This window comes from Carlito syrichta, unplaced genomic scaffold (assembly GCF_000164805.1).
Source record: "Carlito syrichta isolate Samal-C Ts95f unplaced genomic scaffold, Tarsius_syrichta-2.0.1 Scaffold302298, whole genome shotgun sequence".
NCBI classification, from domain to species: domain Eukaryota; kingdom Metazoa; phylum Chordata; class Mammalia; order Primates; family Tarsiidae; genus Carlito; species Carlito syrichta.
Window position 1 is genome coordinate 1 of NW_007246394.1, and position 17,203 is coordinate 17,203.

General features: G+C 40.9%; 1 protein-coding gene across 1 annotated transcript in view; it reads left to right on the plus strand.

Annotated features, from left to right (window-relative positions):
• The first annotated feature begins 2,135 nt into the window (after positions 1-2,135).
• Positions 2,136-17,203, plus strand: part of PCNX1 (pecanex homolog 1) — a 141,743-nt gene continuing 126,675 nt past the window's right edge. The window contains exons 1-4 of the mRNA XM_021711439.1: positions 2,136-2,185; positions 4,848-4,953; positions 10,752-10,797; positions 11,871-11,960. Coding sequence (XP_021567114.1) covers positions 2,136-2,185; positions 4,848-4,953; positions 10,752-10,797; positions 11,871-11,960 — 292 coding nt within the window. The remainder of the gene's footprint in view (positions 2,186-4,847; positions 4,954-10,751; positions 10,798-11,870; positions 11,961-17,203) is intronic.

The following is a 17,203-nucleotide window of genomic DNA, read 5'->3' on the forward strand; positions in this document are numbered from 1 at the left end:
GAGAGTCAGAGACCCACTGCAGATCTCCCTTGCAGAGGGCTTCAGACACCGGGTTGCCAGGTCGCCATCTTGCCCCCGCCCCTCTGGTATAAGCTTTTGAGTCTGCTAGACAAAGTCCGCAAGAACTTGGTAGTTTTATTAGAGTTGCAATGAATATGTAGATCCCTCTGCTGAGAATTTACATCTTTATGATATTGAATCTCCCCATTTATTTTGTCTTTTAAAATGTCTTTTAGTGGTTTTATCATTTTTCCATTGAAAGGTTTCTCTTATTGTAAAATATTTTATAATTGCATTTTCTGATTTTCTCTGTAAATGTAGCAGTTTACTTTGTATCCAACAACCTTATTAAACCCCTTTATTAATGATGATACTTTCTACCTGTAGATTATTTCTTGACTTTTTTTAAATGATGAGTTTTATCTCTCCCTTTCTAGTCCTTATGTTTGTTTAATTTTTTTGTTGCCTATGACTTCTAGCACCTGATTAAATTGAAATATTGTTGAACATCCCTGTCTTTTTCTTATCTTTTAGTTGGGTCTGACTCTATTGCCCAGGCTGGAGTGCAGTGGCACAATCATGGTTCACTGAAGCCTCAACCTCCTGGGCTTAGGTGATCCTTCCACCTTAACCTCCAGAGTAGCTGGGTCTACAAATGCATGCCACCATGTCTGACTAATTCTTTGATTTTTTTGTAGGACAGGGTCTCACTATGTTGCCTAGCCTGGTTTCAATCTCCTGGGCTCAAGCAACCCTCCTGCCTTGGCCTCACAAAATGTTGGAATAACAGGTGTGAGCCAGCACGCCCAGCCTTTTGTAATCTTTAAAGAGAATGTTTTTAAACTTTGCCATTAAAATTTCTGTTGTAGGTTTCTTTTTTTGACATCTCCTTTTCCTCACTCTCTCACTTGTGAATCTCATATTCCGTTCTGAGGAAAAGAAATGAACTGGAAAATAAATACTTGTATTTCTAGAGCTGATCACTGTGCTTGGTATGTGAAAGCTGCCAGTTTGTGGTGTGAATGAAATGAATATGGTAGTACTCCTCGAGCCTTATGGTGACTTTCACTAGTCTCTTTTTTACATGGTACAGCAGTTCAGGAATGCCATTATCTTTACCTTAGAGAAAGAGTCAAAGTCACTAGTATTTGTATTACATTTCTAATGCTTCGGGAGGGGACACTGAATTTTAGGATTGAAGACAAATATTTGGAGATTATATTTTCTATGTTTCTCATGGCAGTAATGCTTACGTTATAAACTAAGGATCAGTTTAAACTATGTGAAGCTGAATTTTAGGCTAGGCTTTTGAAGAGAATTTTCTTCTGTTTTGGAACTTGTTTTTACTTATTCACATTTTTATGAGCTTCCTTTACTCTAGCTTAATTAGATTTGTTAACTTAGGACTGGCATGGTGTTGTGAAGTAGCTGATCAAAGCATGAGCATGAGCAGTTGACATGATACTGAAAAGTAGCACCCTAGTTTGTGAGGTTGCTTCTATAGCTCAGATTAGACCCCTTCTGCTTTTCTGCCTTTCCTTGTACCTGTTTTTTTCTTTTTAACAGATGGGGACATGAAAGCATAAATGTAGAGAGTCCCTGGGTATGGTGTATTGCTTACTACAGTAAACCACTCTGCTTCTGTGGGAATTGCAAATGCCTCTGCTTTCTAGGTGTGTGCTGAAGTCTCCACTGCTGAAAACCTGCAAGTCTTGCTAATGAGAAAAACTCTTACTCAGCCACTTTATATGTTTGGCTATATTTAGAACATCCCCAGCTTGGCTGAAAGTTTTACTTCTGAATGTGTAGAGGAGAGAAATGTACAGAAGTTTTGCTAGAATAATAATAAAAGCAGCTGTCTGTTGCTGTTTTTTCTTTCATCTTTTCTGTTTCTTTGGTAGTTCCTTCCTACTCACTGTTGACCACTGACTTAGTTCTGGATCATTAGTCTCAGCTGGGCATGATTTTTGTCCCCTGGGACATGTGGTGATGTCGGAGGTGTGGTTGGGTTTACTCTGGTGGGTAGGGGGCAGGCATGCTGCCAGCCATCCTAGGTGCACAGGATGCCATTCGCAGCAGGAGGTGGGCCCACAGGGTCAGTCGTGCTGAGTTTATAAACACCTCCATTTTAGATCATGGCGTCTGCTTTCGGTTTTGAACTGGAAAGAATGTCAGTGCCTATTTGGTATAAGGCTGTATGTTTTCTTAGAAAGAACGAGGGCTTCAGAAATTCACAGACCTGTTTACAGACCTTGCCTTAGTCCATACTGATTATGAATACCTACATTCAGGTGTGTGGGGAAAAGGACAGAAGGAGCAGACATGAGAATGTCCTGTCGTGTTCTGAGTGTGGGCCCTCCCTACCACCCGAACTCCGATTCCAGTGACTCAGTTTATGATGTACGCTCCTGAGACCTTAGGCAAGTTTTTATACTTTTTGGTTTTCAGTGTTTTCATTTGTAAAAGGAAAATAGTAATACTTAATGTCATAGAGTTTTAGGGAAGATTTCATTAGAAAATACAAATAAAGCACATTCTCCTATGACTGGAATATGCGGGCACTTAGCGAATACTTGTTTTTATTTGTTATTCATAATAACTTTATGTTCAGATGGTAATCACTTGGACTTACCATCAGAAGTGATGTATAAAAGTAGGCAAGATTGTCCCTCCCCTGACAACTGGATGAGAACATGTGGTCTAGTTATATAGTGGAATGTTATTTGGTTATAAAAAGGATGTGCGGTGCAAATGGGTGAATTGTCTGGTGTTCAGTGAATCGTATGCCAGTGAGCTTGTTTGTGTAAACTAGACAGCATGAGGACTCTGTCTCCGCTCTGGGTGGTGAGTGTCTTATTCCTTCCTCTGGGCCCTCCATCTCTGATTTCTGATTTCTGTGACTCTCACTTAGAGGATGCGTTCTAGTGGAGAAAAGTAAATACTGTGACTGCTACATCACAAGTTCAGTGTGGTGACAGTGCTTCTCTATACACATGAAGTTGGACTTTTCCAATTTAGAAACAGCTCCCATTCTGGTCTGGACAGCTTGTGTGGGTTAAATCAGACAGCTCACTCACTGGAGCACATTCTTCATCTCTCGCACATGGACATGTGTATATGGAATTGACAACTAAATGTGTAACCGAGTTCCAACATGTCTTATTTTTATAAATGAATAGTAAGTTAGAAAGCTAGTTTTCTTTATAGTCAGTGGCCTAGAGTTAGGAACCCATTAAGCAAACAGGGATGTTATCATTATGAGATCATTAATAATAAAACACATGAGAATTCAGACAGCTAAAGTGTAAATACTGTAGTGGAAGGTATGCCTGCCAACACAGAATATTTTGCTTATGGTTTTTGATTACAGCCATCAGGGTAGCCCACCAAGCAGGCTCAGGGGAGCTTCTGGCTCAATTCTGAGAGGCCTGCATATGAGGGAGGTGTCATAGGTGTCAAGCGGTTCCTTTGTGTCCCTGCCTCTGTCCTTGGGCCAGACTCTGCCCTTTCCCACTGGTTGGCTACTTAGACACCCCCCATGCATGTAGGATGTCCCTCCATGGCTGTGGGATGTCATCTTGCCCCCCGTTGCTGTGGGATGACTGTGGTGGCGCCAGGTCTCCATTGCAAGAGCAGCAGATGGGGAGAAATGTCTTCTCAACAAAAGAACACTCTTGGCTTGAATATTACTCACCTGCATTGGGTTGTGTGCTTATTCTAGAGCTAATCTTGGCAACCAGAAGAACAGGGTGTGCTGATTGATTTTGGCAGGTAGAGCCCACCCTTAAGTTGAGGTTGGGGTCAACATTACCCAAAACCTGTGAGAGTTTGGGGTGAAGTGACACACCAGAGGAATTTTGGGTTGCTTTTTTTGTTAACCAGAAGGTTGAACTGGAGACTGGATAGCATTATATCCACTGTAATGTTCAGCACATGTACAGTAACTTTTAGCCTGATAATAATAACTTAAAAAATGTATTGAGTACCTGTTGTATTATTTATACCAGGTAGAATTAGTAAAAAACTTTGCGCAAAACATGGGATTATAAGGTATTCTAAGAATTGTCTTCCTAAGGATCATTTATGTAACATTTTCCAAGTTTTTTGAAATTTAATGTGTTTTTTCCCCTAAATCTGGGTTCCCATCACCTTAAAGTGCCACATGTGGGCTTCTGCAGCTCTGTGACCCAGTGCTTTCCCTCTTCTGTCCTTTCCTGTGTTGTTACTACATGGCATCACTTCATTTAACTTATGCCTTCTAATGCAGCAAACAAATCTAAAATCTGAGGTTCCAGTTCTGCAAAACAAGTTAGTACCTCAGTTAAATTCTGTTTACTTCAAAAGTACACGTAGAGAGTTTGTCCAGGAAGACTGTTCTTTTGCACGTTCATCATTGTGTTGTGTGACGCATCAGACTGATCTCTTGGAGAGACTAGTGAGTGAAGCATTTGATGACTTTCTGTGTTTACAGTTGACCAGTTTCTCTTTGCTCTTGGAAACTAAAGGCAGTCATTTCCTTGGAAAAGTGGTTTTGTGGCACATGTTATAACATATTTAGTGTGCTGTAATTGTAATTAAGGCCAGTTTCTACTGTTGGATTTGATGTGGACAGCTTGGGAACAATTAGTATTTTCAAGTATGATATAATTATAAAATAGGTCCAAGTATCAGACTTATAAATGAAGAATGATCATACTTCACTTTTTTTGCTCTTTGCTCTATTAAAAACCAGAACCTCTTAGTTTTATAGTAAAAAGGTATAATCAAAAATAATAAGCTAGTAAAAAGAAAGGCATTGGTGTCAGAATAATGACAGTTTCTCTCTTTTTCTCATTTTTTCCCCACAGTGATCCTGGAGGAGGGATTGAGATGTCTGAGTTCATTCGAGAGGCCACACCCCCCGTTGGTTGCAGTTCAAGAAATTCCTATGCTGGTCTAGACCCCAGCAATCAGGTCAGAGCCTGTGCTGTTTTATTTGGTTGTTTTCCTCTTCTTCTGATGGTGTTCTCAGTTATTCCCATGTCTGTAATAGTCAATTTATCTTTCTGATTGTTTTCTTGGTTATTAATAAAATCTTTTAATATTCTTTTAACTGATTTTTCACAGTAATTAATTACATATATGTTGAACATGTACCACATACTCATTTTTAGAAACACAGTTTTGATCAAGACCGTGGTGGTGAATGCCCTTAGAAATTAGCTTCCAGCTTACACTGTCTTATTTACCTTCATATCATCTGTACTAGGGAGGTAGAGGTGTCTGTGCTATCCCTTGTGTAAACATGGCAAAAATATGAAATAAATTGCTCAAAGTCTCACTGTGTTCAGTGTGTTAACGGTTGGGCTAAATGCAGAATATACATCTGCTTTTGCCAACTTTAACGTCTTCCTACTGTGTAGCTTTTTACTTTTAACTGAATAGTAGCTCTGGATGTATCAGAGCCTGGCTGGGCCTTTGTGCTGCAGTTCTTTTACTCATCCTAAACACTCACACACTGGCCAAAGTCCTTCTTCCTCCTTGCTTTCTCAGCTGATGCCTTCACTAGGGAAAGTACGACTCTCTGAACATGGTGAGGCACGTTAGAGGTCTTCTTGTAGTAGGACTTGACGTAACTGTGAGTTGTAGTGGTTGTTATGCCAGCCTTCTCATTATATGAAAGAAGAAATTGTTGATTCGTGTCAGGGGCAGAGTAGACCTCTCTTCTTGTCCAGTCTTTCTGGTGTCGTAGTTCTTAGCCAGTGAATTGCAACTGTTCTTCTCTTCTCGCCCTCCTTTCCCTTTTGAAGAGAAACTTAGTCGTCTTTATTTTCTGGCCTAACTCTAACTCTTCTTGTAATCATCCTGAATTCCCTGAGATTTTCAAAGAACTTTATAAGCCTCTACAGAGTAAATTTTCTTTTTATCCCACCGTCTTTCATACTGCCTTCTGTATAGTTGGCTTTCAGTTAATGATTGCTGATTGTTTTTATGTGTATAGATAATAAAACTTGAAGGTTTAGCAAATGAGTAATGAGCAGACATCATTCTGCTAACTCTGCCCATTCTACTCTTCTACAGAGGTGGCCCTAAGAACAGTTAGGAAAAACATCATATATTTTATGAACTGACTTTTTTTTGAGTTGGAGTCTCACTCTGTCGCCCAGACTGGAGTGCAGTGGCTGCTCCTGCCCACCGCAGCCTCGACCTGCTGGGCTCTGGCGATCCTTCCGCCTCAGCCTTCCAAGTAGCCGGAACTACAGGCGTGCACTACCACACCTGGCTGATTTTTTGATTTATTGTAGAGATGAGGTCTCGCTGCTCAGGTGGGTCTCGAACCTGCGTGCTCAGACAATTCACTCACCTCAGCCTCCCAAAGGCGCAGGATTACAGGCTGAGTCACCGAGCCTGGCATTGAACTGACATTTTAAACAGGGTCTTGTTTCCTAATATATTTTGATAGAAGATTTACCTCTATTTGAATTGCGTTTTCATGTTTTAAAGTTGAGATTTCAGTTGAAATTGAGTATAATATAGAACATTTGTCTTTTTTCTATAAGAAACTGATGAAATGGGAGACGTCAGCATTTAAAAAATATTATGAAAGGGCTGTGATGTATTCATTAGGTTGACACTTTTTAAGTTTCAAATTTTACTATGGCTGTTTGAAGAAAATGTTACTATCCTTGATTCTGTGTTTTGTTGCCTTAGTGCTTTTCTCAGTCTCCTTTTATGGAGTGAAATGCTTAGTCCTCGAGTATGGCTGTACATTTGTATTCTTTTTTTTTTCTTTTCTTTTTGAGTTGGAGTCTCATGCTGTTGCCCCGGCTGGAGTGCAGTGGCACACTCACGGCCACCCCAGCATCCCCTTGCTGGGCTCCAGTGATCCTTCTGCCTCAGCCTGCCAAGTAGCCAGAACTACAGGCGTGTACTATCATGTCTGACTAATTTTTTGACTTATTGTAGAGATGAGTTCTTGCCAAGTTGCCCAGGTTGTTCTCGAACCCATGGGCTCAGGCAATCCCCTCACCTTGGCCTCCCAAAGTGCTGAGATTACAGGCTTGAACCACTGTGCCTGGCCACGTTTGTATTCTTTCTTAAACCAGGGAGCAAGCCTACTATTCCCAGTATCTTTTGGAGACCTGTCTTGACTTTTGTAGCAGGACAAATGAAGGGCACAGCCGTGGCTAGCCCTCTCTGGATCCTGCACCTTTGGCATCCTGTTTTTGGGATTTGCCCTGTTTGTTTTAGGGAGGGAGTCCCTTCTTGAACCAAAGCATCTGTGCACATTAAACACACAGCATACATTCTCCTTAAAATAGTAACTTTTGAGTAAAAATGGGTAGATATTGGAGGCTATTTTGCTACTTGGATCTTAGTGTTTTCATTTTATACTGTTTATGACAAAAACAATGGTTGACATGATGATTGTTACCCTTTAGGTAGACAATTGGTCTACCTAAAAGAAGCAGGCATGAGGAAGTTGAGGCGGGCTTTTGTGTATTGGTGGGGATGCTGTAGTGTAGATGTGCCATTTTTTCCTGTATGTGTTGTATCCCAGCGCTGCTTGCATGTGGTCATGACTGCTCATGTGTGTATCTTCTGTCTTCAGCGGAGCCAACTGACTGTATGGCTGCGTCACCACTGTTACCTCTCTCCCTCCTTCCTCCTCTGCGCTCTCCCCTCCATCTTCTACTCTCCGTGTACCTTCCCCTCTGCTTTTCTCCTGTTTTCTCTGTATTACCTCCTCCCCTTTTTGTCATTTGTCTACCATCAAATATTTTAGTGCTGATAGTATTCAAGGCATTTTACTTAGTCTGGGTTGGGGAGTGGGACTTACACTCAAAGAGATTGCAATTTTGTATCATTCTAAGTGAACTATCACAGAAGTAAAAAACTGAACACTGCATGGCTTTACTTCTACATGGGCTCTAAACATTGAGCACATGGGCATAAAGGTGGGAGCAACAAATGCTGGGCACTGCTAAAGGAGGGAGGAAGGGAGAGTAAGGGGAGCATAGCCACCCATTAGGTGCCAGGTCTACCCCCAGGAGTAGAGAGGGCCCTCTGGGAGCCCAAACCTCACCTGCATGCAGTTTGCTTACGTAGGAAGTCCTCACATGTACCCCACAACTCTAAAATTAAAAATAAATAAGTAAAAATGTTACCAGAGTCATAGATGTGATCTATGTTGCCAAGGGATATAACCACAAGACAGTAAGACTTGGTGTGAGAAGGGTGCAGAAGAAGGACTGAGGTTTCAGAGGAGACTGTCATTGTTCTCTTCTGAGAACAGTGGCTCTTGGGACATGGCATTGCTTGCAGGTTCTTAGTTAGAAGGAGCCTTCTTCCGTGGTGTCCAGAGTCCTTCCTGGACTCTTCCTAGGGCACTCACCAAAGAGAAGAAATGGGAGTATTTTTTAGATTATGCAAACCACTTAAATAAAAAACTTTACTCTCTAGTGTAGGAATATATATATATATTTCCCCCCCCCAGTTTTGGAAAATGTAACAAATGAGGGTAAACAAAAAGAAGAAAATTATCATCATCCACAGTGTCAAAATCCAAAACCCTTTCAAAGTCAATTGGCACCGCAGTGTTGGTGTGCTCTGGGTATACTTCAGTTCTCTTGACTGAATGAATGTATCACGGATGTTCATGTCATTGAGAGCTTTCTGCAGGGACGTGTGGGGGATGTGTTGGTTTAGGTATAGTTTATATCCTGGATCCCCTATTGTTTCACATGCAGATAGTCGTGATTCGAAGGTATTTTGGGGGAAGCCTAAATAATACAGAGAAGCAGAAGCATGAAGAATAAACTATAAATGCCATCCCACTATATCTGTCCAGAATGCTTTTGTCAGCAAGTAATAGAATATTCAACTAATATGGACTTTAAGAAATAGAAGTGCCAGGGCTCAGTGATATCAGGGCTCTGGGTTGCAGATGAGGGCAGTAGTTTTGAGCATGGCCCTGTCGACCAGGTGAGAAGCAAGAGGCATCATGAAGCAGAGACTCCTTGGTCACCTTCTTCTCAGGCGTGGAGGGACCGTTCCGTGAAGCCCTCAAGCAGATGCTCTGTGTGCTCGTGGACCAGAGCTGGGTGTATACTTGCCTCTAGACCCAGACTGGGCCTGCATCTCATAGACCAAAAGATGTGAGACCAACATCTGAACAGAATGGGGGGCTTGTGAGGAAGGGGAAAGGAATGCTTTGAGGTCCTGAGCAAATGATAAATGACTATCATGCCTATATTCACAAAGGTTTTTAAAAAAAGTTTAAATTCCTAGAAGAGTGTATATAAAATGGTGTTTTTGTTTGTTTTTAAATTTTTGTGTAGGAAGTTTCATGTAATTCTGTAGAAAAGTAACATATGTTAATTCTGTAACTTGTGTAGCAGATGTAGTAAGAATGAAGCTTTCTTTTGCAGTAAAATGCTTTTTGACTTTTTTTTCTGGCTAATGGCAGTGCTTTTTATGGCTAATTAAAAGCAAAAATTAGGAAAATCTGTGAGAACTAAGCTTAAAAAATATTTCAAAAATATTACAAAACTTATTTTTAATTGGCTACATCAAAAACTTATTAGTAGTTTCAATGTACATACACACACACACATATATATGCTTATTTTTACTTACCTTTTCACTGGTGTGTAACCGAGAGAGCATAGTACACATATATACAGCTCAGTGAATGTTTACATCTGTGCTCACCCATTCAGCTGCCATCCAGATCAAGAAAATCCCTCATGCCCTTCAAAGTCAACATTAGCCTATATTCTGAGCATATTTCTTGTAGTATGCTTCTGTAAAATTGAATCAATGAAGGGGAAGACTTGGTAAAACATACAGTAGTATGTGAATGTTCTTCATTTTATTTTACAGTGCTAAATTTGCTTGCCTGTTTTCTTCTTTGAATCCCATGAAAACAAGTTAGAAGAAAAGTTAAGACTTGTTGGTTTAGTGACTGTCATGCTTTATTGGTTTCCTTAATGTGTTTGTGGAATCTGTGGTATTCATTTATATGATTTTTTGATGGTAGTATGATAAGGGCTCTGAAATTTTAGGGAAGTGTTAAACTGTCTTGAATATAAGCACTAAAGCGCAACCATAAGGTTTTAATTTTCTATTTATAGTTTGTGCTAAAAATCCATTTTTCAAGGATGCCTCAGAATTTTGTTTTCAGTGTTCTAGCTGTCTTCACAGAGGTACTTGCTTTTTGTCTGGAGCTACGGAAAGTACATAACGATATGCTAGCAGTTTGACAGTAAGATTTATGTTGCTCTTTTTAAGTATATATTAATGTGCCTTGGCCCTGAACCATCTTTTTATGTACCCTGAGAAACCTAAATTGACTCCAGGCAGACACAGTGCCTCGTCTGCTTTTGTGCATAACATGAGTGGGTCGTGACTCATTGCAAGTCGTAGTAATCATACGGCATGAGCTATTCAGAGTGGAGGCTTCAGCCCCTGGGGCTCCCTCAGCCCTGAACGATCAGAGGGCTCTAGGGTCTCAACACATGTGTGTGTCAACACGTACCTGTGTGTCAACATGTACACATGTATTAGGTGTACGCAGCATGGGCCATGGCAGGCCAGATGCATGGCCCCAGGAGAGCATGTCAGCAGATATCTTGTAATGTTGATAAAGTGACAGCGTGTGTTCTGACCATATGGTAATTTTGTTTGATAATCTTGCTGGTCTGTATTGATGATGATGACGTGTAGCTAGCATTTTAACTAGTTTTACTCACTCCATGTCATGTTTTCAGATCGGATCGGGTTCCTCTCGTCTTGGAACAGCAGCGACTATTAAAGGTAGATGTGCTTTAACTTGAGAGTTGCCTCTGACTTCCCATGTCATTTTCACTTGTAATAAAAATAACAGTACTATACTTTCATACGTAACGAAAAATTATTCTTGAATTACTTGATAGATGCAAATATTTATCTCATTAAATGTTGTTTGATTTGAATTGTGCGTCCTTTCATCCTTCAAATTTCACAAAAGTGTTTTGACCACTTGATCTATAAGAAGACTCCCTGCCTTGAGAAAAAATGCTTTTCTGGGCTTTGGTGGGGTTCATGGAGAATTAATTTGATGTTTAACCTTTAAATGTAGGCACAAATGAAGTACTAAACAGAGGAAAATGATTTTCTGCCATTTGTTCTATACATCTACTTGAGATAAATGTACATTATTTTTACCCTTCAATTTTTAGCTTGCTAATTTTCTCTGGGAAGGAAATTTATGTTGTTTCATGTTGTTGTTATATAATCTGCATTTCTTTTTAAAATCTTATTTTTAAAGAAATAATTTTATTAGCTAACATTATGAAGCTTTCTATATTATTTGGTATGTCATTCTGTGAAAATGCTTATGTGCTGAAATAGTCTGTGATACTTTTTTTTGGTTTGTTTTTGTTTTTGAGTTGGGGTCTCACTCTGTCACCTAGGCTGGGGTGCAGTGGCATGATCACAGCTCACACTGCAGCCTTGACCTCTTGGGCTCAGGTGATCCTTCTGCATCAACTTCCTGAGTAGCTGGAAATACAGGAACCACCACACCTGGCTAATTAAAAAAAATTTTTTTTTTGGTAGAGATGAAGTCTTATTATGTTGTCTGGGCTGGTCTCAAACTCCTGGGCTCAAGTGATTCTTCCCTTTCAAACTCTGTATGTACTGAGATTACAGGCGTAAGTCACCACACTTGGCCCTGTGATAATTCTAATTAGTTTAGTGCATCTTTCATTGTTGTGGCCCTCAATATATAAAGACTGTCTTTACTTGATAGATACCTACTACACTCCTTGATGTCCTTCCTGGGTCGTGCCACACTGCGGCCTTTCCTTTCAATAGAATGTCCTCACATGTTTCTCTTCACTTTACAGGAGATACAGATACTGCTAAGACTTCTGATGATATCAGTTTAAGTCTGGGCCAGAGCTCTAGTCTTTGTAAGGAAGGAAGCGAAGACCAAGGTAAGACGTTAAACTTCACAGTGACGTATGTTGTGGTGACTCAAGTAAATCCATGAACTGCTGCTTGCAATTTGGTGGAAGTTTATAGTAATTAAATATGGTATTCCTAGGAAGCATTAAAACAAAATGTTACTGGGATAATGGGAACATAGAGATATAAATGCTGTTAGCTTACTGGAACTTGGTTATACATGTTCTGCCAAATATACACAGAGAGAGGAGTGTTATGAGCATGTGCCTCAGAGTGTGTGTGGGAGGGGTAGGAATCTGCCATTGCTGTGGCGGGTTAGACTGGCCAGCCAGCTGGGTGATGGCCTCATAGGTGGGACAGCTATTCTCCCTCCAGTTTCATCTCTAAATAGATGCTTAGTCTCTTGTCCAGCTGTAGAAACCACAGGAGGTTCTAACTGAGAAATAACTTGCTCTGGGACTTACTGAGAAACCCCATATTCATCACCAGCTGGCAGGTTGTCAGTAGAATTTTGGCTATCAGTAATGTGTTTTCTTCTTGTTCAACTCTATTTTAGATGAATATTTTGGATTTTATTGAGGTTTTTTAAAACTGCCACATTTTCATGTATGAGTTTTAATTTTCAAACTAAAAGGACAGATATGTCGTTCCCATTTTCAAATGAAGATTGTCCAAGGTTATATAATATGTGAGCCACAATTGGGTTAGAAACACATCTCTCTATTTTCACCCTGTTATAACCCTGTTACTTTTATTAGCCTGTGGGCCATGTTTGGTGGGCAGACAGGCTGATAAATTTCCTATTCCTAATTTTGAAACTTGTCTATGAGGTTACAAAGAGATCACTAAAGTATGACATTTATCCATTAATTTAATATTTTACCCAGGTCCATTTCTTACAAGCATATTTTGTTACTGTCATTTGGAATATTAAATTTATCACTGTAACTCTTTGGGGTTTTTTTAAAATTACAGTACACTATCATTGTTTATCTGCTTTTGCCAAAAAGACCTCTGTACATATTGTATGGTATGGACACTTTCTAAAAAATTAAAGGTGAATCAATTGCTTTGAGAATTACAGCACCCTTTTCTAAAATCTGAGACTATCAAAGTGTCTCAACTAGATCTTAGAGTGGTTGGGGCCACTGCACTTAGAGTGTGTCTCTATCTTATTTTGTATCTGAGAAGGCCTGTTCAGGAGGATTTTATAGTCTGGCAGGTTGGGAATGTATATACACAGATCTTACCTTGCAGGCATGCATTCATATGGGTGATGATGCCTAGCTACTTGCGGGGTGTGTGCTGTTAAATTTGGAGTCGGCATACCTTTTCTGTAATGGGCCCTACAGCTTTGTGGGCTGTGTGGCTTCTTGTGTGCTCAGCTCCCCAGCACTGCTTCAGTAGAGACGAGGAACCTGGATGAGGGTGAGGAGGAACTGCTGGGACCTCATTTACAGAACGAGGCGGTAGATGGGCCTTGGTGCCTAGGCCCCTCCCATCACATCATCAGCATCCGCCTACTCCTCTTGGAGTGGGCATCACTGTTCTCTCACTTAATAGAGGATCCTACAATAGCTCAGAGAGGAGCTATGAGAAACCTGCTCGAAGTCACGGTGCGGAGTGGCAGTCCTGTAATGCAAGTCTAGTTTTGGGTTATGCTTTGTCAAGTCTGGTGTATGCTACTTCATGCTGTTTTAGAACTTGCTTTTATCACATAACATTTTCCCATGTCTTTAACATTTAACAAATATTATTGAGGACTCATTTATGTACCTGGCACTGTTTCAAGTATTGGAAGTAAATCAGTGAACAAACAGAAAAATGTCTACCCTTTTGTGGTTTCCGTGCTATTAGTATGAAATCCTACTAGCATGAATGAGTATTTATGTAGTATATGGAGGCTAGGGAGGGTGGGCACGGAGGTGGGGGGGCTAATGATTGTAGATGGAGTAGTTGAGAGAAGGCCTGGAGGAGGTGGAGTTCTCCACCTGAGGGAAGAACAAGGGCAAGGGCCCTGAGGAAGGAGTGTGCCTGTCCGGAGAAGGAGGAGGGAGGGAAGCTCTGGTGGGGAGGATGAATGTGTCTATCAGATAGGAGGGTGGGGGAAAGCCCTGAGGTGGAGGAGGAGGAGCATGGCGATCAGGTAGAGGAAGAGGGAGGGAATCCTTGAGGGAGGAGGAGGAGTGTGCTGTCAGTTGCCCGGGGAGTGGGGAAGCCCTGAGGAGGAGCGTCAGGTGGGAGAAATTGTGGGTGGGTTCAGAGGGAGAGAAGGCCCCCTGCCAGAGTCCCGGGAAAGCATTCCACAGATGCCTGTTTGAATTCCATGTGCGGGGAGGAACTGCTAAGGGTTGTGTTGATTCCAGGGAGTCCCTCTGGCTCCTCTGACTGAACAGGGCAGAAGCCAGCAGTGAGCCAGGCTAGCAGATGGTTGCGGTGACCCGGAACACAGATCAGGTGGGAGAGGCCAGCTGTGTGTAGAGGTCGGCAGAGGATGTCTTGTGGGTTGGGATGCAGCCGCCCGAAGGCTTTAGAGTTCAGCTCAGGGGGGAGGGGGCGCTTGGCCGCGGAGGGAGGAGTGGGAGGGCAGGTCCGGTGGGGGCGGTCCGGAGGGTCAGCTCTGGGCTCGTGTGGCGTGAGATGCTGTTAGGCTGCAGGCGGCAGCACGTTGAGAGAGAGGCCTGGTTTCAGGGGCGCGCTCAGGGTTGGGCTTCAAGTTTAAAAGCTGTCTGTGTATGCAGAGCAAAACTCAGTCGCGCCAGATGGGGCGTTGGGCGGTGCGGAGTCGGTAAACCCACACTGGCTGCCGCCGAGCTCCCTGTCCACATCCCACTTCCGGGCTGGGGTCTGGACCACCTAGCGGCAAGGGTTCGCTCCTGCCTAACTGTCAGTCGGGGCTGGCTTCTTGGATTTACAGGACGGTAACCTGTGGTGAGCTGGTGGGCTGTTGGTCGACTGGTTGGCACTCGCTTTGTTTCATGATAAGGATGATTGGGCAGAAGCTGAGGATGCGAGACGGATCGTGTCCTCTGCTTTCTCACTGCTAGGAAGGAGCCATCTCCAGCTCCCTGCCGAGTCTGTACATGCCTTGCCTGTCCAAGTCCAGAACTCAAGACTGTTCCATGTGAGAACAGGGATGCGTAGAGGACGGAGGAGCAAGTTTCAGTTTATCATGGGAACAGAAAATGGGATAAGATCTGCAAAAGGAACTGTAGAGAGAAAAATGACCAGTTCTGAGGACAGAACCCTGAGCCATTCCGAATTAGGACGTCCAGAAGATGGAGCGGGAGCAGCTGGCGAGACCGAGGAGAAACCAGACTGCAATGCCTGCGTTCAAACTGTGTCAGCCACTGCCGCTGGGTTAAGTGATGTATAGACTGAGGCTCGACCCACAGACGAAATGGCGTCAGGGTGTTGGTGACCTTGGGAAGCATATCTTAGTGGAGGGGATTTGGGATCCACGTAGGAGAGAATTGGGAAAGATTTGAAGACAGCGGGTATAGACAACTGAGAGACCTTTAGTGAAGGGCAGAGACGAAGGTGGTAGCAAGCAAGGGAGATGAGGTTGAGGGCAGAAGAAAGGACAGTGTGCTTGGACGGGGATCAACAGAAGAGAGGAGGAACAAATGGGTTCTGTCTATAAAAGTAATGTATGTTAACTTTAAAAAATATAATTGGTATGGAGAAAAGAATAATTCACCTGTCTGCCATTGAGAAACTTGTTAATATTTTTTGGTGTATCACTTTTTTTGTGTTATTTTTTATTGTAGTATGTAGTTCACTGGTATTAGAGTATTCATGATGTATCACCACTGTCCAATTACAGAACATTTTCATCACCCATGACATTCCTCCTCCAGCCAGTCTGGCAACTACTAGTTTACTTTCTGTCTCCTTGAATTTGCCTATTCTGGACATTCCATGTAAGTGGAATTATATCACATGTGGTCTTTAGTGCCTGGCTTCTTTCACTTGCCATAGTAGAACATGTATCAGGACTGTGTTTTTTTTTTTTTTTTTTTATGACTGACTATGGTGTATCACTTTTTCCATTCATATAAGCACACACATGTCCCCTTAGCATTTCTTCTAACTTACAAAACTGGAATTATACTTTTTGTATAGTGCCACCTTTTTCACTTAAGTATTTTCTCATATTATTATATAATCTTTGAAAATGTTTTTAGTGCCTGAATTAAATTAATAGACTACATAATTTATTTAGCCATTATTTATTGACATTGTTACACTTTTTATGCTTTAAGAACTTTTGTAACTTGAGAGGAACAACTTTGTGTTAAAACCTTGTACACATATTTTATCCTTTAGAAACAATTTCTAAAAATAGATTACCAATAAAAGGGTAAGAATACGTTTTCAAGGCTTTGGCCCCATTGCCAGATTATTTTACAGAAAGTTAAACCAGTTTGCACACCACCATGAACAAACAGTATTTGAGTGTGCCTTTCTTTTTCTAAATACCACTAATAACAGTTACTGAAAAGAGTTGTTAGATTAAAAGTAGTATCTCTCTGTTGATTTGAACCTCCTAGCTTTGATGTATTTGAATATATTGGTATCAGTAAGAAAAAAATGTCTAAGGAAATTTGTTTACTTGAAAACTTCCTAAGACCACCTAAAATTCTTTCTGACAAAATAAAGACTTTTATGGTATATTTATTTAGCACCATTGAAAAAAGTACATATATTAAAGTAAATTTGGCTGTGCCTTTTAAAATGAAAAACTTAAGTTTCTGCTTTATTAATGTCTTGGAAGGGAGTTGGTTTTGATCATTAGCATTTTTTAAAAAGTCCTTTGTTGTATCTTAGATTTAGAGATTTTTTTTCAACTACCTGTTCAGAGTTCATGAGTTAATTGTTATGTAAAATTCATATTCTTGAAATGTGAATGACATATCATTGCATAATTGTTTATTAGAGATATTTAGAGAGTTTTTAGAAATAACATTTTAATTTAATACTAAAAAAGTAAATGCAATGCCAACTTTTAAATTTTGATATTTAGAGGTTATAAGAACCCAAGTACAGTGGCAGCTCTTTGGAAAATGATAAAGAACATCGGTTTAATATATCTTGAAAACTTTAAAACACAAGATAAAACCTAATAGGTCATTTATAGATCACAATTTTTCTGGTACACTCTAGAGGCTACCTCCAGATTTAATTAATTATTCATAGATCTGGTTTAAATTTAGATTTTTTAAAAAGTATATAAACATTTCTAGAGACTCATTTTAATCTTGAGAGAAAT